Source organism: Mercenaria mercenaria, chromosome 7, assembly GCF_021730395.1.
Source record: "Mercenaria mercenaria strain notata chromosome 7, MADL_Memer_1, whole genome shotgun sequence".
In the NCBI taxonomy this organism is placed as follows: Eukaryota; Metazoa; Mollusca; class Bivalvia; order Venerida; family Veneridae; genus Mercenaria; species Mercenaria mercenaria.
In genome coordinates, this window is record NC_069367.1 from 30673245 (window position 1) to 30699460 (window position 26216).

At 35.2% G+C, this 26216-nt stretch overlaps 1 protein-coding gene across 1 annotated transcript; it reads left to right on the forward strand.

The window, feature by feature from the left end:
• The first annotated feature begins 3718 nt into the window (after window positions 1–3718).
• LOC123554641 (myo-inositol 2-dehydrogenase-like) lies at window positions 3719–17787 on the forward strand. Its single transcript, XM_053547955.1, has 9 exons — window positions 3719–3883; window positions 11748–11835; window positions 12982–13144; window positions 13842–13912; window positions 14639–14747; window positions 15480–15607; window positions 15845–16083; window positions 16859–17024; window positions 17306–17787. The coding sequence occupies exons 1-9, from the start codon at window positions 3788–3790 to the stop codon at window positions 17407–17409; spliced, it is 1164 nt and encodes a 387-aa protein (XP_053403930.1). The 5' UTR covers window positions 3719–3787; the 3' UTR covers window positions 17410–17787.
• Window positions 17788–26216: the final 8429 nt, after the last annotated feature.

Here is a 26216-nt window from a genome sequence, read left to right on the forward strand (position 1 = left end):
CAATTTTCAATACGCTGATGAGGAGAACCAGCAGGTATGGTTGTAAATATTGCCGAAAGCACTTATGACACGGAAATAGGTATTCAACGTTTTCGCAACAGGTCCCCATTGTGCCAGAACTTTACAACCCTGTTATCTACCAATCATAAAATTTACAACATTATTATCTGATAATGAATAAAGAATATATTTCCTGTATATCCATCTGCTGAGATTATAATTGGTTTTGGCAAGATTAAGATCTTTTTTTTATTTTGATAATAGAACAATAATACATAGAAACAAAGAGCTATAAAACATATTTTATACTTCTTTGATAGAAATCATATATCGTAGACCGATATGGTATATACATTTTTACACATACAAGATACAAAATATTCTATTGAAAAGTAATAGGATTCATGTAAAAATATTCCGTTGTTATCAACGTTTAAGAAAGCAAAATATAAATGTCAGAATAATAAGGCTAATTTATTAATTAACTAGGTTAAATAACAAAAATGTTTATTCAATAAAGTTGACTTGAACATAGTGCATCACTTGTCGGCATTGCATTACAGAAGCGAGAGTTAATACGACGAAAATTAATTTTAACACGTATCTAAAAGATGTGTAACACAAATAAACAATAATACATAAGCAAGTAACAACCCTTTTTTACTTTGAGTTTTTAGAAAGGAAAATTGAAAATTTTAAACAACTTTACAAGTTAAGATTCATACATGTCACCTTCTACAAAGCAACTTAAAATCAAGAAATTAAAACAGAGCTTTTACTTGTCGAGAGACGCGTAAAACGTATAGGCTCAGCAGATGTTTAAGATGAACTCAGAATTAATTTCAGTGAGAATTAAAAAGGCAAAGGTATAGGGCAAGAGGTAGGGTGTCTAATAAAAGTATTTTTTATTTATTTATTTATTTTTCATATATTTTACTTCTTTTTTTTTCTGGCATAGAAGAGCTAGACTGATTTCGCATCACAATAAACTTAAAACTTGCGTAAAAATTTACATACAAGTAATTTTCTATGATCTTTTTTATAAGTTGCCGAGCAATCATAAACGGGTTGATTAATAAAGGTATGTCTACTTCATAAATGACAATACAGATAAGAATCGTTCTAATTAACAATAAAAGACTGACACGCAGTCTACAGATATCATTGATATTTATTTTAATACGTATCTAAAATCACCAAAATCTTGCCTCTATCTGATCAACAGGAAAGACTATAGAGCACCAGTGACACGTTGATTATTAGATAATCCCATTATCTCATTTGACAGTCGTGAAATTAGTTGACACGTGTTTCTTTTTCAGAAAAGCAAAGTTCGACATTCGTGACAAAATCCCCACATGCTTGACTTATGCATTCACGAACAAAAAGCCTCCCTAACTATGTACGCAGTTTCAATGTCCTTTTTTTATAAGTCAGGATATAAACATATCTGACATTGCGAAGGTTTTTATGTGAAGAATGAAAGAACATTTAGAAAATAAAATTGTAAGCATAATTTTTATAAAACACATTAATTGTAACAGAAGAAAATTACCACAAAGGTCACTTCAGATGCTAAATAGTAATATTCATATAAGGATATGTGATTACTTATGATTCTAACGTGACTCGATTTGTTTCCCTATTAACACGATTAATCAAACCTGGCTAGAACGACCGAAACGGTTACATGGTCAGAGACCACCAATTCAAAGAAGTGCAGGGAACTTACCTGGAATGACTTAAGTGTATACCTAAAATAAGGTAACGTGTGTGCGTTCTGATTGGTCAATCATGTATACAAACCCCACAAGTGATTATTTTTCTTCGATATCCTAGTGGTAGAGCGTCCGTTTCGAGTGCGAGAGGTCGTGGGTTCGATCCCCGGCCATGTCACACCAAAGACGTAAAAAATGGTACCAGTACCTCCCTTGCTTGGCGCTCAACATTAAAATGGAAACTGGCATCATCTCTCATACCCTCGACGCAATGGATTACATCAGGTGTCAAGAGTGATTAATATATGTTGTAGAACTTGTTTCACAATCGACCTAAAATAATTTAATATAAACTAAAGCAGAATTGTAAGGCATATGGACAGAAACTTTTGCTGAAAATATTGCAACATGATATTTTGCATTTTGATAGATGGAGTGATGGCAAATACAATGTCTAATTCTCTCGAAAAGAATTCATCATTAGTATTATATTGTATACGACTTTCGTGAACAGTAATTAAGGTACTTCCGCCATCTTGAATTTAGAGTGCTCTTTGCTTAGATGTCTGCAGGTATTTCAATCCCGAACATCGTTTCAAAAAAAAAAGGAAAAAAAAAAAAAGAAAGTAAACATACAAATGCCATCCTGTTTTTATTCAGCATACTTCTTTATATATGCAGTTAAATACAAATGTTCGCGCCTTTTCACATTAAAACAAAGATATGTACATACAATAGGTTATTAGAATAATAGTAGCTCGATCGGAGATGCTAGTTTATTATATACCTATATAAATTCTGTAAAAAATCGGTTTTACACAATTAAATATGAACAGGCAGACAAAAATTCCGTATTGTACCTTTTAAATTCCGTATTGTACCTTCCGTATTGTAGGCTGCCGGACTATTTTCATAAAAATGCATAACCCGACACATTTCTATAAATAGCGCACATAAAAACTTCACTAAGTTCCATTAAATATCGATAAACATTAAAGATTTCGTTCAAGAACAAAACAAGAATCAAAATGGTAAAGGTATATAATAAAAGGGTCATTATAACAGTAGCTAGATCTGGGACTTTGTATTCGGCTCTCGTGGATTTTGCAAGGTCGGATCACACTCTGCGCTTACGCGCCTCGTGAGATCCGATCTAGCAAAATCCACTCGAGCCGAACACTGCGTCCCAGATCGAGCTACTGTTATAAAAACCCTATTGTATTCGACTGACCGGATCTCACAAGCGCTGAGTGTTATCCAACCTGGCAAATCCACGAGAGCCGACTACAAATCCCAGATATAGCCACTCTGATGCCGACCCTTTTATTAAGTGTTTGTCGTTTTGTTATTGAACGAAATCTTCAATGTTATCGATGTTTAAAACCTTAATAGAACTGAATGCAGTTTTTGTGTGCGCTATTTATAGAACTGTGTCAGACCACGCATATTAAATGAAAGTACAATACGGATTTTTTTGCTGCTTGTTCATATTTACTGTACTTTTTGAATACAAGCCGTATTTTTGGCAGTATTATATAGGTATATGATAAAGGTATATCTTATTACGATCAGTAACGTAGATTAAGATGGGTACATTTGTCCGTACCGTCAAATTGTTGTCGGTCCATTTCAGGGATACGTTATTCAAATTTTGCTAAATGTAAATAATTAATTTACAGAAATTTACAGTGTATGAAAAACTGTTTTCTTCAAGACGTTTTTATCTCCCTTTTTAAAATTACCGTAAAAGGAATATCAAGGGTAGCCGGAGCGTGTCTCCTCCTTTTGTAGGATTTGGGATACCTTAAAGGAATTTCATGTAAATGTTGGTGCTTTCTTCACAAGCCATATTTTGTGCCATATCATATGCACTATTCTGAAATATAACAAAACGAGATAAAGCCAAAGTTAGTGCAATTACGAAGTAATTATTTAAAGGTCTTCTGCTCTTATCAGGTTGTTTGTTTGCCCAACCGGTTTAGACCGGTACTGTACAGAATATAACTGCAAATATTGTTCATACAACTTTATCCTTAACAAGGAATAAGGATTCATATTTTCAGTTAGCCATGCTTAGCAAATTGAGACTCGGACTTTTGGCTAGCAGGTCGTGTGCTAAGTTCAATTCAGTTCAAGAAGGAATACTGTCGCTGACCGCACTAACCGTAAGTATATCATTATTTTATTATTGATAGTGAAATCATGCGTTGTGAAAAAATACATGAAACTGATCATTTTTTAAAATATTTTTTACGATTTACGGTTTATTAGTGTCTCAACCATAAACATATACAAATAGAATGTACAAAACGACAAAATCCCCTCTGCTGAATTTGGCCAAGGAGAAAGTCCCCTTTTACTTTTTTTTTAATAAAAACTCTTAACATTAAAATAAAGATTAAAAGAAATGACAAGAGATATATTTGATATGATAAATAAAATGAAATGAACATTTGAATCTAAGTGGGGATTTTGTCCGCCTTGGTCAAATTTGTCCGACATTTTATCTGTAGTATATATAGATGTATTTACGTGTATAAGAAATTTGATAAATTTACTGTTAGTACTATGAAGATTGAAAGATATTGTAAACAGTTCCGAGAGGCATTAAAAAGTTCGACGAGTATATTTATATTGACCCACTGTCCTTATTTCAGTGTAATTTTTCAGGCGATAAGAAATGTATTAAGCGCCAAACCTTTCGGCCTGTTTATTGACATTAACCTAAAAGTAATTTAAGATAAACAGACAATTTTATCTTGAGGTCTTGTTGACCGATTGTTTTCCTTAGGTTAAATAGAAGGTTTAACACCACAGTCACTCTGTCAAGTATTATGCGTGGTACATGTTAAAAACGTAATATAAACGACAAATACGACAAATATACTTAGAAAAACGTATTAGGTACGGCCATATACGTACCGATGATAGGACTGTGAAAAAAAACCCTGTGGGGTTTCAATATATACATTCTTAAACTTAGCAAAACGTATTAAAACGTACTGAGAATGTACTAAAATGTTAAATACGTATAAAACGTACAAAGTCAAATATGGCTGCCATCTACGTACTGTTACGTAATATCAAAGCTTTAACACTTTTGCTACCCTTTTTCTACATTTTATTAGGTTTTGGTAGGTTGTGCTTGGTATCACTTCACGGTATTAGAACGTATTACTACGATCGAATAGCTACGTTTTAGCTGGTAATAATGTAAAAGCGCACAGATTTGTAGTTAAACGTAGTGAACACCCAACTGTAGTGAAAGCGTAACGACGAGCCGCTTTGTTTACCCAAAGAAGTATAAAAGCCTTTGGTTTACCGGCTTGTCGAATGTCAGACCAGGTAATACATAGTAACGTTTTGGACCAAGGTAGAACCTGTTATAAATTTGGTTTGGTCCGCTCGGTTTGCACATCCAGGGTGTCATATTTGTGGTTCTTGTCCGCTCGACTTGCACACCTAGGGCGTCATATTTGTGGTTCTGGTCCGCTTAACTTGCACACCTAGGGCGTCATATCTGTGGTTCTGGTCCGCCCGGCTTGCACACTTAGGGCGTCATTCTTTTCCGATTCACTCGGCTTGCACACCGAAGCTGTCGTTATTTTTGGTCAGTTTGGCCTGTACACATAGCTCGTTTAGCTCCACTTACAATGTAAGCATATGATTGCCAAATTTAATACCAAATGTCTACAGCTTGAATTTTGGAAAGACTTAGTATACGGACCAATTCCGCGTAGATATCTGCCACATATGTAATTATGTTGACCGAATTACAAAATCATGAGAGAATTATCTTGTTATGACGAATGAAGTGTTTTAAAAGTGTAGGGTTAATAAACTGCGTTTGATTTATTTAGACTCACATGAATTTAGTGCAATCGTGTTAAATATGGAAACGAGGATCTCGTTAAATCTTTTTGCGTGTTAATATCAACAAGTTCAGCTGTAGGCACGTATTACTCACCGGCGGGCCCAAAATAAGTTATTCTGTACAACCGAGAGAATCATATCATTTATACTCCCGCCAAATGTTTCTTTGGGGAGGGAAGGGGTTTTATATATTGTTCCATCCCGTCCTTTATCTGGAAGCCATGACTACGTAAATTCCTTTTATGAACAAGTAAAATTTGCACAACCGCGTACCCATCTTATGAACACATACATACACTGTGGACTTTAAAAGTGCCTCTTCTATACATAGCAGTTTTTTCAATTTTGCATCTTTTATTCAAATATTTTGACACCCACTTCTTCTTATTTATTTTGTAATACTTAAAGTGTGGCCGTTGTGTACCTCATATAAAATTCAAAGCGCATATAAAAATGATGTTATTACCATGTTGAAACCGACTGTAAACTCATGGAAAACATTTTGTCTTCAAAATTTCGCGATATTTTTTAAATCAAATGTTCTGTAAATTTAGTATTAGTATTGAATTATATTCTTCTGAAAAGTAGAAGTTTCTCAAATCTTTTATTGAAACGCTTTAAAGCGACAATATCAAACGCCGTTCAGTTATTTCGGTACAGAAGTGTCACCGAAATTATACTCGATTTACTGTGGCTCTAAGTCATAGTCATAGTAAAATAGTTTTCCCTATATATTCTATATAAAACTGACATTTTTAGCTCCACTATTCGGAGAATAGGGGGGCTATACTACTCGCCCCGGCGTCGGCGTCGGCGTGACCCTTCTTGGTTAAAGTTTTTCGGCAACCTTTGTTTTTCTGTCATATTTTTGTTACTATTGCTTATATCTTACTGTAACTTCATATAAACATTGTCCAGTATACAAAAAGGGTATGTATATGGGCTGAGCCCATTATACCCAAGGTCAAGGTCACCAAGGTCTTATACTTAGATTATTTTTAAGGTTAAAGTTTTCCGGCAACCTTTGTTTTTCTGCCATATCATTGTTACTATTGCTTCTGTCTTACTGTTACTTCACATAAACATTGTCCAGTATACAAACAATGTATGTGTAGGGGCTGAGCCCATTATACCCAAGGTCAAGGTCACCAAGCTGTTATACTTATGTTATTTTTAAGGTTAAAATTTTTCGGCAACCTTTGTTTTTCTGTCATATCTTTGTCACTATTGCTTATATCTTACTGTACCTTTACATAAACATTGTCCAGCATACAAACAAAGTATTTATAGGGACTGGGCCCATTATACCCAAGGTCAAGGTCACCAAGGTCTTATACTTAGGTTATTTTTAAGGTTAAAGTTTTTCGGCAACCTTTGTTTTTCTGTCATATCTTTGTCACTATTGCTTATATCATACTGTAAGTTCACATAAACGTTGTCCAACATACATACAAAGTATGTGTAGGGACTGGGCCCATTATACCCAAGGTCAAGGTCACCAAGGAGTTATACTTTGAATTATTTTCATGTTAAATTTTTCGAAAGCTTCGTTTATAGACATATCTTTGGTACTTTAAAAGATAATGACTTGAAATTAAAAGTATTTGTTTATAATCATCTGCATGTGTGGTTACATACCCCATAACTCTTATTGTGTTTTTGACAGAATTATGCCCCTTTTGTACTTAAACTTTTTTGCAATCTTGCTTTATGGATACTACTTTAATGCAATATAAGATAAGGACTTGAAACTTAAAATGTATCTTTATCATCATCATCTGCATGTATGGTAAACAAACCCCATAATTCTGGTTTGTATTTTTGACCGATTTATGCCCCTTTTATACTTAAATGTTTTACAAACTTTTCTGGACATAACTTTCGTACTATATAAGATAATGACTTGACTGGTCAGGATCCATGCTGTTCGCTAACGGTTTCTCTAATTGCAATGGGCTTTGAAAGCGAACAGCATGGATCCTGGCCAGACTGCGCGGATGTTGGTTTTCTCATGACGCGGTCTTCTCTTATGTATTATCTCACATTTTTAACATTTCATGATTTAAGACATTTACTTTATATCCAGTGAAGGGAATTCGAAGTGACTTGATGCAATGGTAGATGAGCTAACTGAAGGAAAACTGAGTATTACTTGAAATATACAATTTGTTTTATTTCTCATCATTGTAACCATTTCAAAGTTTGTGGTTTAGACACATTAAGTGATAGCTCTTGTTTTAAAGTTCTACTGGCTCTAATTAGCTCTTTTTTTAAATGGTGACTACCGCCACTTTTACCGAAGGTCAAATCATTATAAGGAACTTGTATGCATGCCTGTGTAAGACAGGTTTTTCCCTACCCGAGAGACAGTGTGGAATGAAAAAACGATCGTTAGTGAGTTTTTTTTTATCCAAGCTGTCCCGAGGATTGGAAAAAATCTGTTTTACATTAGGCAAACATGTTAGATAAAATTTCTTGCTTATCACATTCAAAATATATCGTTGTGTCAATCAAACCGATCTACCAATTTTCGTTTATTAGAACCAGTACTACGTGACGTCACCTAAGTGCACGCTATTTTTGGTAGGATGACTTCGGCCAAGATTGTGATAACCCGGACCCAATTTTTAACAAGGCATGTTATATACCGAAATGTTCGTAAAAGTTTGTAGATTCTAAAAGTGCCGGCATAAATTGGCATAAATGGTGGCGATCTGAGAAATCCAACATAGCGTCCAAGATGGCCGCCATAAAATGAAAAAAGGTGTATTTTTTGGTAAAAATAAGGTTTTCTTCATTCACTTTTGTTGAAATAAACTGCTGGCAGGCATTGTTGTGCAGATATATTGAAACACACCTTTCATGACTTGTAATTTAAATTGTTACATCTGAAGAAAGGTAAAAATGTATGTTAAAAGGTCAAATTCCAGCTAAAAATACAAATTTTACCCATTCATTATCACTAATTTGCAGTTTTGAAAATTAGAACTTATAAATCCTTTTGAAAGAATTAAAAGAATGGCACAAAAGGATTATCTGATACAAAGAATGACAATTATTGATGTTTTACAATAAAACTGTTGTAAAAGGTACTCTTACTAATGTGACTTTATATGCGCATTACAAGCAGGTAAACAGAAAGATACTTGAAAAAACTGATACATGTATACTGATACATGTGTCTTATTTTCTTCCTCAAGTTATGCAGGTATAACAAACAAATGAGCCGCGCCATGGGAAAACCAACATAGTGGCTTTGCGACCAGCATGGATCCAGACCAGACTGCGCGTCTGGTCAGGATCCATGCTGTTCGCTTTCAAAGCCTATTGCAATTTGAGAAACCGTTAGCGAACAGCATGGATCCTGACCAGACTGCGCGGATGCGCAGGCTGGTCTGGATCCATGCTGGTCGCAAAGCCACTATGTTGGTTTTCTCATGACACGGCTCAAATGTTGTTGTTAGTTTCTAGTTCTATTCTATGTTTTGTATTCCCCCAAAGATAGGGATATTTTTTATCCATTATGAGGTCAGAATATCAGAATAGCTACATATTTGGTTCAGTTACGGTAATTGTTTTAAATTCTGTATATTAATAGATCTACATTTATTTATATTTGTTTTCATGGACACGGATAATGTCGTATTATCCATAGACATGTTTTCAATGCTGTTCAATTATTGTGCGCATACTGCCTCGAGCAAAGATTTGCATACAAAAATAGAGTATACGTTTGCATAACTTGAAATATTAGGACTTTATAAAACGTTTCGACGATGTCACTGAAATAATTAAAAGACTAATAAATCAGTTTTACAGGACCCGAAAAAAATAATCATCGTCATATTTTCCCAATAAAATATATAATCATATTCGGTTTTAAATGTCAAAACTGAAAACAAATTGACACTATTACCCTGCTTAAACGTAAGAAAGATGTCATATATAAGCTATTTCTTCAAACACCTTGTTTAATAGTTGACTGATAACCTATTCCAAAAGGGGATATGGTAGGTTGACAAAATATCGCCCCTTTTTCGTTAGAGAAAGGGGCATCAATCCTGTGATGCGTGTATGTGGTCGCACGGTCACATATTTTTTTACAATGGTGTCCCTTTTTAGTGTGATGAGAAATGTTCAGTGGAAAGGACTCTGAGTGTGCTAGGGTTACAATTTCTCAGTGATCATTGCTAATGATCAGTGTGAAGTGATCACAGCTCTGAGTACATTTCACAGAACATGGATCATCTAGTAGTGTTCACGGCAGTGTGAGTACTACTTACGGAGTAGTGTTCACGGCACCGTAAGTACTGCTCACTGAGTAGTGTTCATGGTACTGTCAGTACTTCTCACTGATTAGTGTTCACGGCATGGTGAGTACTGCTCACTGAGTAGTGTTCACGGGATGGTGAGTACTGCTCACTGAGTAGTGTTCACGGGATGGTGAGTACTGCTCACTGAGTAGTGTTCACGTTACCGTGAGTACTGATCACTGAGTAGTGTTCACGGCATGGTGAATACTACTTAGTGAGTAATGTTCACATTACCGCGAGTACTGCTCACTGAGTAGTGTTCACATTACCGTGAGTACTGCTCACTGAGTAGTGTTCACATTACCGTGAGTACTGCTCACTGTGTGGTGTTCACGACATGGTGAGTACTGCTCACTGAGTAGTGTTCACGGCATGGTGAGTACTACTCAGTGAGTAGTGTTCACATAACCGTGAGTACTGCTCAGTGAGTAGTGTTCACTGAGCGGTGTTCAAGGCATTGTGAGTACTACTCAGTGAGTAGTGTTCACGTTGCCGTGAGTACTGCTCACTGAGTAGTGTTCACGGCATTGTGAGTACAGCTCACTGAGTAGTGTTCATGGCATGGTACTGCTGGTTGCTGATATGTAATATTTAAGACTGTATATAATACTTAACTCTTGATTTGATCATTTTGAAGCATATTATTTAAGATTTTCTAAAACTTCTTATTTAACTTCCATGTATCTGCTCTTGCAATTAGTCCTACGTATCAAGTCATTGATAAATATTTAATTCCCAGTTATGCTACGATTGATGCGGGAAGAACTTATCTCAATGCAAAAAAAAAGTTGTCAAATACGTCAGAAAATATTTTAAGTCAAATGAAATAAATTCAGATTCATTGTTTAAGCTGAAATTTAGATATAATGTTATTTGTACCATATCACACATCATATATAAAAACAAGAAAAAACTCTTCAGTATTTACCATGAAAATTGACATTACAATGAAATGACTTATCACTAAGTTTTTAACCATACATTTACGTCATTAATGCTAACAGCTAAATGCAGGATAGGATTAATATTTGTGTCATGGATTGATCTTTGACCTTTTGATCTTTAATCTTCATAATGATTTTAGGCAATTTATGTTAAAAAGATACTCATAAAACCCGACATATCTTAGTAAAACAAAGAGAAAAAAAATATATATTATATATATGAAAATAAATGTTAACATGATGGTATGTTTAAAGATTGTAGTCATCATTACTTTTGTGGCGGCCATCTTGGACGACATCTTGGATTTCTCAGATCGCCACCATTTATGCCAGTTTATGCAGTCTGATTAACGCCAGACCTTTACGAACATTTTGATATACTAGTATAACTTGCCTTGGTCAAAAATTTGGTCTGGGTTAAACGTTTTGAATGGCCTAATTGTCGCCCTACCAATTAGACAAGGGCTTTCCCCAGGGAAAGACCGGTATATCTATCCCTGGCGCGTGCTCGGACAATTATATGCTTTCCCAACTAGATAGGCAAGAAATTTTGATCTTATTGATCTTTTCTTAGTTGTCCGTGGGCTCCCCTGTCTGCTGGTACCTCTTGCATTCTTCTTGCAATCGGATCTATTTTGGCTCCCAATATGTTTGTTGGATCTGTGAAACCCGGGTGAGCTCTCTAGGGCCATCTTGGCATTCTTGTTGATAAGTGTAAGTATAGCTATGTTTGCGCAGACCAGTATCACTCAAAATGTACCTTAATAGAACGCGGTTAAGAAGCATCGGTTTTAATACAGATAATTATATTTCGTTAGCGAATATTCGAATATCAAAAATGCTATTCTTTGCCATCACTACTACATGTAGTAATATAAATTATTTTCTATTTGCTACAGAATAATAAGCGGGAGCTACATACTGAGAACGGCCGAGAAATAAAGAAACAATACTCGGTTGGACTATTTGGTTGCGGAAGAATAGCAGGTTTGAAATAAGCCATTTCTTAGTAGATTAGTTATCCTTGTTTCTCGTAAACTGCCTCTCTTTGTAGTACCCATATAGTGCCAGAAAAGTACTAGTATATATTTAGTCAATTTGCTATGGAAAGATATTCTTTAAAACTTGTAAATGTCCGTATTAAATCCGGGCCAATTTCATCAAAAATCTTGTCCCAGTGAAAGTGTCTACCAAAATGCGTTTCACCACTTTAAAAGATGTGAGAATTACTTTAGGCCATTTCACATATATACACCGAACCGATTGCAACCGAAACAAAAAATAAAGGTCGTATCCATGATCAATGTGTCATTTCGCATATACGCCAAAACCTAATCTAAAAAGCTAAAACGAAACCGAACCGAACCGATCCGATCCCGGAAACCTTAGTTCGGACTCAATTTCGGTTCTGTGTAAATATGAAAAGGCCTATAGCATAAACCAGTTCTACGGTCTGACATGGATCTACTAGGGGGCTACACACTGCAATACGTTTCTCCGTTAAGGCCAACCCATGCGCCCTAAATACGTGAAGCGCAGAGATACGATGATATAGTAGCGAAGCGCGATAATACGATAGACGTACTTTCGCACTTCGCCATCGTACTTTCGTGTTATTGCAATCGTACCATCGTACCTTCGCGCTTCGCTTTCATAGGGAGTTGGCGGTGGCCCTAACAGAGCACCTTACTACAAATATTAGTATTGAGAGGATTATGCTATTGGTTAATCGTATACTAGTATGTGTTACTTTCTTTTTTCTTTCAGACGTATTATGCTGTAACACCAAGATCAGTTATAATACCGATATTATCTATATATAGACTTTATACACCAATTTCCAGCGAAACAGCAAGAACCGATGGCAAGTAATGGACAGACGATCAAAGGCAGCACCATGAAAACTTCGTTCTTTTAGTAGAAAAAAATCGTTAGCCTAAATTCTGGTTCATTGCAGCAAACTCTGTCGGAGTCCGACAACGGTGTCTAAAATGAGGCATTAGAGACACAGTACAGAGTGCGGCGTTTTGAAAAACCAACAACTGAAAGTATGTATATTACCGGATTTTTTCTTTTGAAGTTGACAGCTTAACTAAACTGTTACTTGTTACTAAACTGCCACTCTGTCAACAGGCGTACATCTGAAGAACATATTGCGCAATCGCCGGTTGGACCTAAAATGGATCGTAGAACAAGATCAGGACAGATTTCAGGAGGTGAAGGAACAGTTCGTATTAGGGGACGAAATCAAGTTTCACTTGCCATCTGATAGAGACCAGCTGCTGTCTGATAAAAGGTATAACTTGATTCGCGGTAGTTGTTGTACAAACGTCAGTTATATAAATAGGCGAATGCTACTTAGAATCTATCATTCGGCCTGCAGGTTTTTTAAGATTTAGGCGTTGACTTTACTATCTAAATGCTACTAAAAGAAGAGATGGTCAGCAATAAATGGTCATGCATTATTAATAAATTAAATTTGAGTCAGATTTCTTTCCACGATATGTACAAGTGTGGGCAAAATAGATACACAATTGTATTCCTGTGGCCTAAAATGATCAAAGCAGACTGTGTGCCGCACAGTCATTTAAACATTCAAAACCATGTCTATTATTTTCAGATTAAGAGCATATAAAAGCATACACACAATGTCTGCACACAGATCTGTATTATAATTTTGGCTTTTAAAGTACCGTAATCCCTTCCGTACGTTTTTGTTATGAAAATGAAAGATATTAATAATTTATTTCCTGTTTTCGATGATTGTCATCTCAGACACTTGTAAAAGAATGAATATTTGAATACTATAAAAGAAAATGTAATAAAATATTTTGCGCTTTATTAGCCCCCTTATTGGATCCAACTGTATACTTAGTACGTTCGTGTGCGACATTAAAATTATAGTTTTCTAACGCTGTAAGTTTACATTTTTTTTTAGTTTTTCCAATTAAATTAAAAGTCTTGTGTAACTTTAATTGTTCATTTTTTTTCAGTTTAGATGCAGTTATTGTAGTTTCGCCCACAAATACACATACAGAGTACATTTGCCAAAGTCTTAAACAAGGTACCCGTTTATTAACATTTTACTATTTAGTCAAAATTGGCCCGGCATCTATGAAACACTTTCACATGACATACTAAATATTCCTGAGCAACTGATGGCAAAACATGTCAGTTGACCCAAGTTTTGCTCCCCCCCCCCACCCCTTGGCGCGGGACCATTTATAATGCCACATAAAAGAGATCCACACGTGTCGGACCCCTTTGACCAATGCTGTTAGAATTTGGTCTCTCGTTACCGGAATGACCGGAAGCCCAAAAGCTCGAAGAACTTTACGTAAACATAGACAAAAAATATGATACTACCCATAAAATGCTTACATGTATACCGGCTGTTTTAAATCTTGTCAGTGAACAAGAACCAGTATCTTAACATCTTATTTTATGAAGATATTACGGGCTAAATGGACAATACAATGAAATCGCGAATAAGTAATAATGCGAATTATGTTTAACCCTTAGCATGCTGGCGGCAAGGGATTCTGCCTTTGCGACCAGTGCAGACCAAGATCAGCCTGCACATCCATGCAGTCAATAAATTTTCAGTGAACACCCCTTCTAATAAAGAATGGTACTGCCCAAATTGAATGATGGACCATTCCATTTTAGAAATTTAGCAGGCTAAAGGTTAATCAACCATACGACGTTATGCTATACTGGAAGGGTATTTATTATAGAATTATTGAAATTTATTCAAATGATGACGTTAGTTTCTGTTCTTTATTTGTAGGTAAAGCTGTTTTTACAGAGAAACCGGCTGGGGAGTCGGTATCGGATATAAGAACATGTTATGAAACAGCCGAGGACAAAGGTCTCACACTCGTTACCGGATATACCAGGTGAGTTTGAATTCAAATACGGTATACCGGTATACCTAGCAATCAAGTTCTTTTGTCGAATTCATTAAAATTGGCGAATTACTTTCAATTCAAATTAAATAATATGAATAAGCAAGCTCTTACAAAGTAAAGCTATCGTTTAACTGAACGTTTGGTTTGTTCATTTGTTGTGGTTTTCTGGTACTGTAGCTAATAATGGCACTCTTCTTACGACGTGCCATGTTGCCACTCAGGCCGAACTAGGACACTATCCCTTTTCATGCTGGACACATCAGATTGTGCCTTTGCGAACAGGGGAACATGATCAGCCTGCACATTCGTGCAGTCTGATCAAAATCTGCACTGTTCGCCATTCAGTCAGTATCTTTTTGGTAAGCACCCCATTTAACAATTAATGGTATTATCCAAATTGAAAGAAGGACAAGTTCATTATAGAAATTTAGCAAGGTAAGGACTATAATCACAATGCTCACTGCAAGAAAGCACTACACTGAATGCATGTGAACTTTGAGCATCGAACTGAGGCAGTGGGAAAATAAAAACTAACTAAAATATTAACGCTTATACACTGTGAAATATATGTTTACTTTCTTCGGGCTACTAAATTAGCTCATTATACTTATCCCGATTGAAGCTGGTGGGCAGTATAAAAGACTAGTAAACCAATATACATTATTTCACAAATTAATTAAAAGAAAATAAATTCTATGCAGAAGATCATGAATTTTGCAGACGGTTTGATGCAGAATTTTGCGATGTGAAGAATGCTGTGGATAATGGGGTTCTAGGTAAATTACAGTGCATAAAAACCACGACTAGAGATTCACCAAAACCATCGTACACATTCCTTAAAACAGCTGGTATGTTGTTTGTTATATAAGTCATCTTTGATAAATGCTTCACATGTTTCAAGCAAATAAAAACTGAAGAACGATTGTAACATTTTGGTTGTCCGTACCTTTTTGCAAACACTGTAAAGTTTTCTCTGATTTCCTTAATATGGTTCGAGTCCACGGAGTCTATAATAAATCTGGTATCTTCATTGTAGAGGAGAGTTCTTTAGGCCCATTTGACTCATAGGTAAATATTTTCCACAGACAGTTCAGGGTGCAATATACTTGCTGATCTCGGAGTCCATGACATTGACATGATTGTGTGGCTAACCAAAGCACAGAAGCCGGAATCCATCTTCATAAACTGTCATGTACAGGACGATGAGCTAAAAGAGTGCGGACAACCAGACTCAATGGCGGGAATGATAAAATACCCGGATGGAACGTTAGTTACCATGGATGTGTTCAGAGAGAGTTGCTATGGTTACGATATACGGCTGGAGGTATTTCCGTTCCATTAAAAAGGCTAACAAAGCAGAAATTCTGATAAATGCACAATCTCGCCATTTTTCTAATCTCAAAGTTTTCTTTTATGTCGAAGTCTCTAAAACAACTTGATGCTTTAATCATTCAGTTTATTATGAGATATTTTCTTAATTGTTTCAAAAATGTTTCATTGATTGAAAATGCCAACGATAATGGCATAACAGTAAAGAGCCGATGTTTTTTTATTTAACGTTGATGGCGCATTATTATAAAACAGCATTACAGAAACAATTCGTTTAGAAAAAAATGTAATCTGGATTCTTTGAACATTCGCAAATTGTTAGTTGTACATAACATAACATTCAAAGAAAATAATGACCAAATATATTAAAACTAGTGTGACAACTTGGAAGGGCCAACCCTTTAATACTAGCAAAAGCTATGGCATTGTCCATTTGCTTATAAAATAACACAGGCCTTCGGGTTTTTATCACGGTTCAGAGTTTAAATGTGCAGGAATTGAACTAGGCGTCAGCCCGAAGGCGTGTAAATGATGAATCGGGACAAACTAAACGATAAACCACAAGAAGGCATTGTTTATTTTTTATTTTAACATGCTTATCAAAACATTGCTGAACTTGTTATGTTCCCGTAGTTATCCATATAGGTCATACATTGCTGTAAAGCAAGTTCTCTCGGGAGAGTTTCTAGAAAGCGTCTTGAGAACCTTCAAGTCTTTCATTATTTTAATGGAGTTAACATGAATTTGTACAAACTGTTCCCTGCTTTTAGGCTTTCGGTACACAAGGTATGGCGATGGCTGAGAATCCAAGAGAAAGTTCCACAATTATAGATGGCATTGGCGGGGGTCGCAGCAGACGACTGTTTAACTCGTTCCCGCAGAGATTTGAAGCTCCGTTCGAAGCAGAAATCGCACATTTTGTGGATTGCTTAGACGGTTTGTTGACTAATCAAAATACTTTTACTGCATTAGTAACCAGACCGAAAATCAATTGGTATTCTATTTGTTTGTCAATGAAAATGATTCAGCAATGCCAGAAAAATATTTTTCATCGTCGTTTAAAATTTCGATGTATTATTCCATCCATTCTGATCTTGAAATCAAAATTGCCTTCACATGTTTTAAGTTAAGTGAAGCCTAAACAAACAATGCTGGAACTCATTTGCCTAGGATAGATTTTGGTACACTTTTCATCAATAATTCTTTATGTTTTGCAGGTAAGACGGTTCCACTGATCACCAAAGACGAAAGTTTACGTGTGGCAGAAATAATAGAAAAAGGAGTACAGTCATATAAGGAAAAGCGTCTTGTCATGTTTTAATATAATTTTGCGAACTATCGACATACTTCATAAAGACATTCCAGAATACACATCATATGAAATTATTATGTTAAAGTGATAAACGTCTTTCTTTCAGTTTCATTTAACTGATATGAAAAGTGCCCATTTCAGACCGGGTTACAGAATATTACCTTGAGTGCTACATCTTCTTGCGGAGACCGAACATTGTTGTTTAACCTTGGAGAGGTTAATTTAGTAAAACAGCCCATCTGAATAAAACATATTTTAGCTTTCTGTTGGTAGGTTAATAGAGTAAAGAATTGATATGTTTGGATCTGAATTATTTGTCATTCTATGGTGTACGTTGCTACGGAAGGGGTTAATTATCTAATTGGAAATAAAATATCAGTCCTATTAGGGAAATGTTTGCAGTTTCTCATGCGGTGGTTCAGTCGTATGTTTATGAAATCATATGGTGGTCCCGTCAAACAACTATTTCGTTGGAACATTGAAATTTTTTCATGGATTTCAAAAAAGTAAGTGTTTTTTTTTTGTTTCTTGGGATTTTATACGAGCCGCACTATGAGAAAACCAACATAATGCGTTTGCGACGGGCATGTATCCAGACTAGCTGCGCAGTCTGGTCAGGATCCATGCTGTTCACTAAAGGTTTCTCTAATTGCAATAGGTTTTGAAAGCGATAGGCATGGATCCTGACCAGAATGCGTGGATGCGCAGTCTGGTCTGGATTCATCCTGGTCGCAAACGCACTATGTTGGTTTTCTCATTGCGCGACTCAGTTATCATGACTTGATCTATAGCTGTAGAATTTCGGTTACTAGTTCAGTAACACGTCATTCCGTATAAAATGATAATATACCGGTAGTGCTTTTAAGTTAGTTCTGCACGTTTTGATTGATATTCTTTCTACATTGTAGAATTTGATTAAACTCTGATTTTTCAAAACTTCAGAATATACCTAGAAAATTCAGCAAATAAAATGTTTGGGTCGCGTCCTTGATGTTTTGCTTGACTGATTTGAAAAATATGGACCTCGCGCAATATTTCATATTGGGAGTCTATGGGAAAATCATAACTTTCAAAACATTTTCGCGAATAGAAATTTTTCTACAATGTGGGATTTGATGAAAGTTCTCACAGTTGTAAATAAAGACATGCCCTATAATAGTCTATAATTAGATGAAATACTATGATAGGTCCGTATGCTTATTTTTGAGATATTTGATCATGATTAAATTGAACGCTAATTCTAAGAGATTATTTTGAATTATTTAATGTGTCACATGTTTTAATATCATATCTGAACTTTAGAATGATTTTCATTTCCGCACGCCGAATCCAGGCTTTATTCTACGTTTTCCGGACAAATGACGTTACGCCATCACTTCCGGTTTTTAAAACGTGCAGAACTACCTAAAAACTTCTGACTACCCTCAATATTCTGGAATTATTTTTATATATAAATATATAATATAGCATTTATGAAAAGGAGAATATGTTGTAACAATTTTGACAAAGTTGAATATGTCACGATATCATTTTATTCATCTTAAGACAGTCACAAAAATCACATAAATCGTCATAATTGACCCGCACCATGAGAAAACCAAAATAGTGCATTTGCGACCAGCACGAATCCAGACCAGCCTGCGCACCCACACAGTCTGCTTAGGATCCATGCTGTTCGCTAACGGTTTCTCTAATTGCAATAGGTTTTGAAAGCGAACAACATGGATCCTGACCAGATTGCGCGGTTGCGCAGACTGGTCTGGATCCATGCTGTTCGCAAAATGCACTATGTTGGTTTTCTCATGGTGCGGCTCATATACACATGTATTTCATGTTATTCTAAAATCAAAAGTTTCTTAGTTGTGTGTATTTATGTTTTTAGCCATAAGGCCGAAACATTAAGACAATCCATATATCTAAGAAACAGACTGAATTCATAGCAAATTGGTTCGACAATTAACTATAATTATGTCGGTGGAAGTTCAATATCTGGACCACTGTATCCTCATTTATGGAAATGAAACGTAGAAAAATGTCCTCAAAATATCAAGGCAATTTTTTTAGATACAACAGGATCTGGAATTCTGAAGTGACGTCTAGTCTAATACGTATTCTGGCCGCTACGTGGACCATAATTATGTTGTATTGTTCTACTTCTTGTGTACTAGATCTAGCTATAGCGTCAATGTTTGCTGTAAGTAAAAAAATCCAAGCAAGAACTGGTAGACTACATTTTGGAACTTTTACCATCTGTGTTAATAAGTGTTGGAATGTCAAAATTGAGAACTTCGAATTGTTAATACATATTTTTAAAAGACACACGTGAAACCCTTGTTTCTGGTTCATAGCTGTGCCGATTTACAATTTGCAAGTCAGTCTAAGCAGACTTCAATTGTTTATCTATAGTCTTTTCCTGCACGTAAGTGTACGTACAATTCGTGTACATGTTCAGGTACTATTCTCAACACTTTCCAAACATCTTTGCTGAGATCATTTATGGTTAGTAGGCATACTGATTCCATATTCGGACTGACTCCTATTTATGTTCGTAAACAGTCCCTCTAAACACCGCATTTTGCTCAGCAAGAAGGTATTAACAAACAATAAGGATCCCCCGGTGAGCTATATTGGTCGAAGAGAGCGATATGGTAACAAAAGACACAACATGTAAAGCACGTACATGCTCGTGTGAAACTAAATGAAAATCAAAACTAAAGAAGCATATGCACGTGTACTCAAGGCCTTTGTTGAAAGCAGAATAGAAACGGAAACGCAATAAAGGGTTCAAACAAAACAGGTAGTTCTAAGGCAATATCAGTCCTCCACTTGTTCCGATAAATACAATCAAAATACAAAAAGATATCGTCCAAGTCTAAAGGGGTTGAGGTCACACTATACTAATTCAGTTCCTCCTTTATTTCATATAAAAATTAAATATTGAGACCTCATTTTCAGTACTTTAGAGCATTTCAATGATATGAAATATATATAATGTATAATAATATATATGAATGTATAGTCAGTGAGTATAGCTTATCTTCTTACGAAAAAAGTAAAAAAAATATTGAGATGTCACATTACATATAAGAAAAATAATATATTCAGAAAAACATTATTATAGATCTATGTACTTTTAGTTGGAAGGTAAGTTGCTCATACTTTTTATAAGACATAAAACAGCCGTAAGAATATAAGGAGCCGCATTACATTTTTAGTAATTCAACCGACAAATTTTCGTGACCTGGAGGTCCGAGAAATGGCCCTATATGACTCTTCAGCAGATACAACTGAGCCGGGCCATGAGAAAACCAACATAGTGCATTATCCGGACCAGCCTGCGCATCCGTGCAGTCTGGTCAGGATCCATGCTGTTCGCTAACAGTTTCCCTATTCGAGGGTTTGCGCGGAATTAACCGGTTTAAGTTCCCGAGTTGTGTTTCTTACAATGACTATTTTAAGGTGACACCCCATCCCTGATCCTGTACGTGTTTATCTATTGTTTTACTTTCTTTATACTTAATATAATATGTGTCTATCAATACATATATACAGTGCTGTACTGTTTGTTTTGGGAGGCTGTGGTTTGTTTTTTTTTGAACGTGGTTATTCTTATTGTGTCTTTGTCTTTCTTCTTAGGTCCTCCGTGGCCGAGTGGTTAAGGTAGCTGACTTCAAATCACTAGTCCCTCACCGATGTAATTTCGAGCCTCACTCGGGGCGTTGAATTCTTCATGTGAGGAAGCCATCTGGCTGGCTTACGTAAGGTCTGTGGTTCTACCCAGGTACCCACTCATGCTGTAATAATGCACCGAGGATATTCCTGGGCTCCAACATCAAAACTGGAAAGTCGCCATATGGCCTATAGTCGGTGCAGCGTTAAAACCAACAAAATTTTCTTGTTATCCAGACTTATAGCCGGTTAGACCCATATAATTAAGATTTATTTCGCAGCTTTTTTTAATAACGTTATACAATTTATAAATCATTATTGTCTTAAAAAAGCTATTGTGTTTGTATTACTGTTTAAGATATATGTAAAGATTGAAAACAAAACATAGTTTTAAACACAGAAACTACGTGAGAATCTCTATTCACATATCTTACCTATGCAATAATATCTGCATATTAGTGCATTTTGGATAGCAGTCATCCGAAAAGCAGTCAACTACTATACCGTTATATATTATTCATTATGAAATTAAAAAGACAGCAACAATTTGATCTGAAAGCAAAACACCGTTTTATCAAAATCGAAGACATATTCCATCTGATCGTAAGCACTAAGGTCGTATGCGCAAGTAGAAAACTATACTATATATACGCGGCTGAAAAAGGAAATATTTAGCGTTTAGGAAATGGTAATATCAATTCTTTTCTAACGTATATTTTACGAATGATATAGATGTATATGATATATATAATGCTCAGATGAGGCACACATGCCAACCTTTTTTAAAAATGAATTTTCACCCATTAACATTTAAAAAAACATTTTCAGATTCATTCTTTAGAAACCTGCAATCTCAATGTAAAATATAATAATAAAGGCCATATTGGAAACCATCGTGATTTTTTTTGTTGTTGCAATTTGATAAAGTAAGATAAGCAATACTATCTCAAAATAGGTTAAGGTATCCAAAACAGTCATTATCTTTTGTATTATATGTTTCAACCTTTTTATAGCCCAGTAGACTGCTGTAAATCATAAACAAGAAGATCGAACATCTGGACCGAGTTGGTTAAACCCTTAACAGGCGATTAGGCTAACAGTCGAATAACTTTTATGGCTGTATTTCGTCATTTTAAAAGTCTTCGAAAAACAATTGTTTGAGATAAAGATTATGAACACTAAATAATCTTCACAATTAAAATCAAAACATCATACAAGTGTTTCCGACCAAGGCTAATATTTTGTGCCAAAACTTAACCGTCCGTTTGTTTAACAGCCAGTTAAAGTTTCGAACACTGGTTCCAGAACTTCATTTTGTAAGACGTACAGTATTAATAATGTTGTTTCCATGATTTGACCTATAAACTTAGGTTTGTTCTAAGTATTTTTTTGTGATAAGATTATGCAACACTTCAAATAAGACTTATTTTTTCTTCCTTTTGAACATAGATTACCTTTTTGCTCAGATCGGTGTGAAATTGTAAACATGTTATTTGTCACTGTAAATTCTTAAGATAATACGTTGGTATGTAGTCTACAGACTAGTTGATATGTTTCAAGTTTGTACGAATTTATATGCACTTTGCATATTATCTTGTAAATGTAATATAGCCGTTTTCCATTATGTATACAAATATATGATATCATACTGCTGATGTTTCCCGCTATTGTGGGACTAATAAATATGCATTTATTGTAAATAAAATCTTGAAATCTTGAAAATCTTGACTACAAATGATAAAGTTTCTAACTTGACAAAAGAGACTTTAAAAACAAACAGTTTTCAGTGATCATGTTTTGGCGATGGTGAGTACCACAAAGCTTTTTCCACACAAACACTTGTATGAACGCTATATAATATCCAAACACCAGATATTCCCTACTTCCCAAAAAGTTCTTTTGTTTACAACATAATTATATAATTGTACTCGGAAGTTTCCATTAGGTTATCTGTATTAATCAAATAGTAACCGCCACATTTTTCATTATATAATAGGCAAATACGTACTAAAATTAAAGAATTGACTACAAGAACTGATGCATAAACAAATCAAATTACAAAACAGACTTTTACAAATTAAATTCACATATACAACAACAGTCTTACAATTATTTAAACATATGCAGAAGTTTTAAGATATCAAGCATCTCTTGTAAACCTTTTTGAGTTCAAGCTAGAATAACAAGATCATCTACAAACAATAAGACACGTATTACCTCATCATTTATTGTAAGTCCAGTATTTATTTCTGATTAAAAACAACAGTAAGAGTAAAAAGAGCCGAATAATTTTTCACTAATTCAACCGGTAAATTATTGACCGGACATCGCCTATATGTCTCTTTAACAGATATTACAGAATTTGGGTAAATATGTAGTCATCAGGTTCAATACCACCAGTATCAAGTTGTTATCAACTTCCGGATGAAAACAATTGTTCCCAATGCTGTGTTAAGAAGGCCAGAAAAGTCAGACGCCTATTTTTCTAGCACAACCCTAGGTCCCATCAGGCAAAAACCCTCTAGATATAGAGATTTAATTTGACAAGGAACACTTGATACTTTGCAAATTAAAACAACATGTAAAATAGTTAAAAATGATTACAATAGCATAATAACCATGACATCAATAAAGTAACGATAACATAAACGCTATTATTTCCATTATGGTCCACATGCCACAGAAAGGCACTAAATGATTGCATTATTTAGCAAAGGCCTTCACATGGATATGATAAAGCACACAAAGTATCACATATGAGCTTTTAGATCTAGATTATCACATAAATGTAAAAAAATCATTAACATTTAAATTTTGATGCGAACGTGCAGAAGTACCTTAAATCAACATTCATTCAGTTAGCTCAAATGTGAGCAATCTGATCATAATTATTCATAGCTTTGTTTAAATATCTATTTAATTAATCGGGAATGTATTTAATAATAAAATTTCACGAATCGTTTTGATTTAGTCTACATTGAATTACACTGGATAACTGGCTATCCCGACGCCCGATGGACAAATAACCCAGCTGGAGAAAATAACCCCGACATCACTGGTATGTTGATTTTCTGAAGAAAGTGTTATGGTTATGAAAACATAAAGTTCGTTTTCATTTCAGAAGTTGTAAATGAAAGCCATGTCCATTCCTTAACAAACCTGTCAAGTAGATTTGCAAGGACTGGCTTCGCATCAACAGAATTATTATTAATATTATCGTATCAGATTTATATATAGCGCCCTTTTCATGATAAACAAAGGTGCATTACATATAGCAAAGGCCGCCACACAGGGCGCAAAATCCATCCTCTACTAGTACACACACGGAGCGATCTGACCAAAGGGACAGAGATAAAGCCCCCAGAACCGATGTAGAGAAATCCTTTTTAGATGCAGGCCTGTCCAGCTAACTAAGCCTATCTCTTTGATAGAATTAAATGAAGAAATTGACTTACTAAATTACATTGTGACTATTTGTCCATCAGGCGCCGGTATAAACGTTTGTTCAGTGTGATAAATGAGCTCACATTCTATCAAATTGGATATATAGCTTTGTTTCAGTCTGCATTGAATTAACCCGCATTGTATTGAAATAAGTCAATTAAAACACTGCTTTGTTTCAAATGTTTTGATTGTTAATCGTGATTTAGGTTATTTCTTATGTTGCTATTTTTGACGGTGTTGACTGACCATACCACAATTCCTGTGATAACGATTGACAAAGGATTAAATACTATAAGCTCCTACTGACGCAGGCAAATAGATCTACAGCTAAAAATCAAACATTTAAATATGGTTGATACAGGTGTTCATCAATTAGGTCCGGAGGAGGAGGGGCAACCGGTCGAGGACCGCGAGGATTCAAATCTCCGGCAACACTAGATATATCTACGCCTTCAAAACCTGACTCACGTCCTCTTATAACCATGCGCTTACTAGTAGGCATATACCTATCCATAAAGCTCGAAATGTACATAGGGTCATATATTATTTCGTCATCCCTATCTTCAAACCATCTACTTGCATCATATGTTTGCTCACATGCCAAAGTGTGATCGACATCTTTACTCCGACCTTCCATAGCTGTCTGTAATGATGATGAAGACTTAGCTCGAATATTCTGCTTTTTCTTAGTTGTTTGTGGCGTCGTTAGTGTCTGCTTATTGGGGACACTTTTACAAGAAGACTGATTTTCACTGTTTTTCTGTAACGACTTATCAGATATAGCTCTATGTCTCGTAAATTCATATTCCCGAGAATCGGAACTCCGACATTTTTCAGTTGTCTGTTTTTTCGACCTTCGCAAACAACAAACCAATAGCACTATTAACAGTATACATGCTACAATTCCACCAATAGATATTAGAACAATATTCCACTTATCCATTGTTGTGCTAAGAAGTTCATATAATAAAAATAAATACAGTTTTTAATTAATGTTTAATGAATACCTTCCACATGATAAGGCATTCATTTTTATATCATACTTATTCACTCAAAAACTTCCTTGTTTTGAAGAGGTAAGACCGCTCAAAGTTTAATATCGATTTTGGATCTGTTTTACATAAAGATAAATTTACCTGGACTTTAAACTTTTACTGTTTTTATCTGAATTTTGAAATGTTTGAAGGGAAATAACTTAACCGATGGAAGTATTGGGCTCTGATGGGGCTATTATTTGCATCAAGATATTTTCTGAGCAATACATTGTATATAATGTTCAGTTTCTTAGTTCCAATTAGTTTTCCATCAAAGCAGGAAGGTCTAATACGGGGAGTAGAAACTCCGTATAAATCAATACATTTATCTGTATTATGCTGTCGTCCATACCTGTAAATATCGACCAGTCGTTAGCGATCGATATTTTGTTTTCGCCACTATCGATTAGCGTGTAATTAGCATATTACCTCATGTTAATCATGGAGCTATAACACTTATTGTTCAAAGGGTTTACCAGTCACATGTTAAGTGGCGATAATTAGATGATCAGAGATTGATCTAAAGGGATTCTGAAGCAAAAACAGCATGCGACTGCATGTGGTGATATGCTTAATTATTATGAATTAACTCGAGCTCACTTACCTGAAGAAATGTTTTACCTCGTAACTTCAAACCTTTATCAAAGGGCCGATTTTTGTTGGATTTGA

What these genes read in the sequence shown, in the direction of transcription:
- LOC123554641 (XM_053547955.1), top strand. Translation starts at nt 3,788, where the DNA reads ATGCTTAGCAAATTGAGACTCGGACTTTTGGCTAGCAGGTCGTGTGCT. An exon ending in TTGCCAAAGTCTTAAACAAG is followed by an intron (nt 13,913 to 14,638) that starts GTACCCGTTTAT and finishes CTTTATTTGTAG; the next exon opens with GTAAAGCTGTTTTTACAGAG. An exon ending in CACATTCCTTAAAACAGCTG is followed by an intron (nt 15,608 to 15,844) that starts GTATGTTGTTTG and finishes TATTTTCCACAG; the next exon opens with ACAGTTCAGGGTGCAATATA.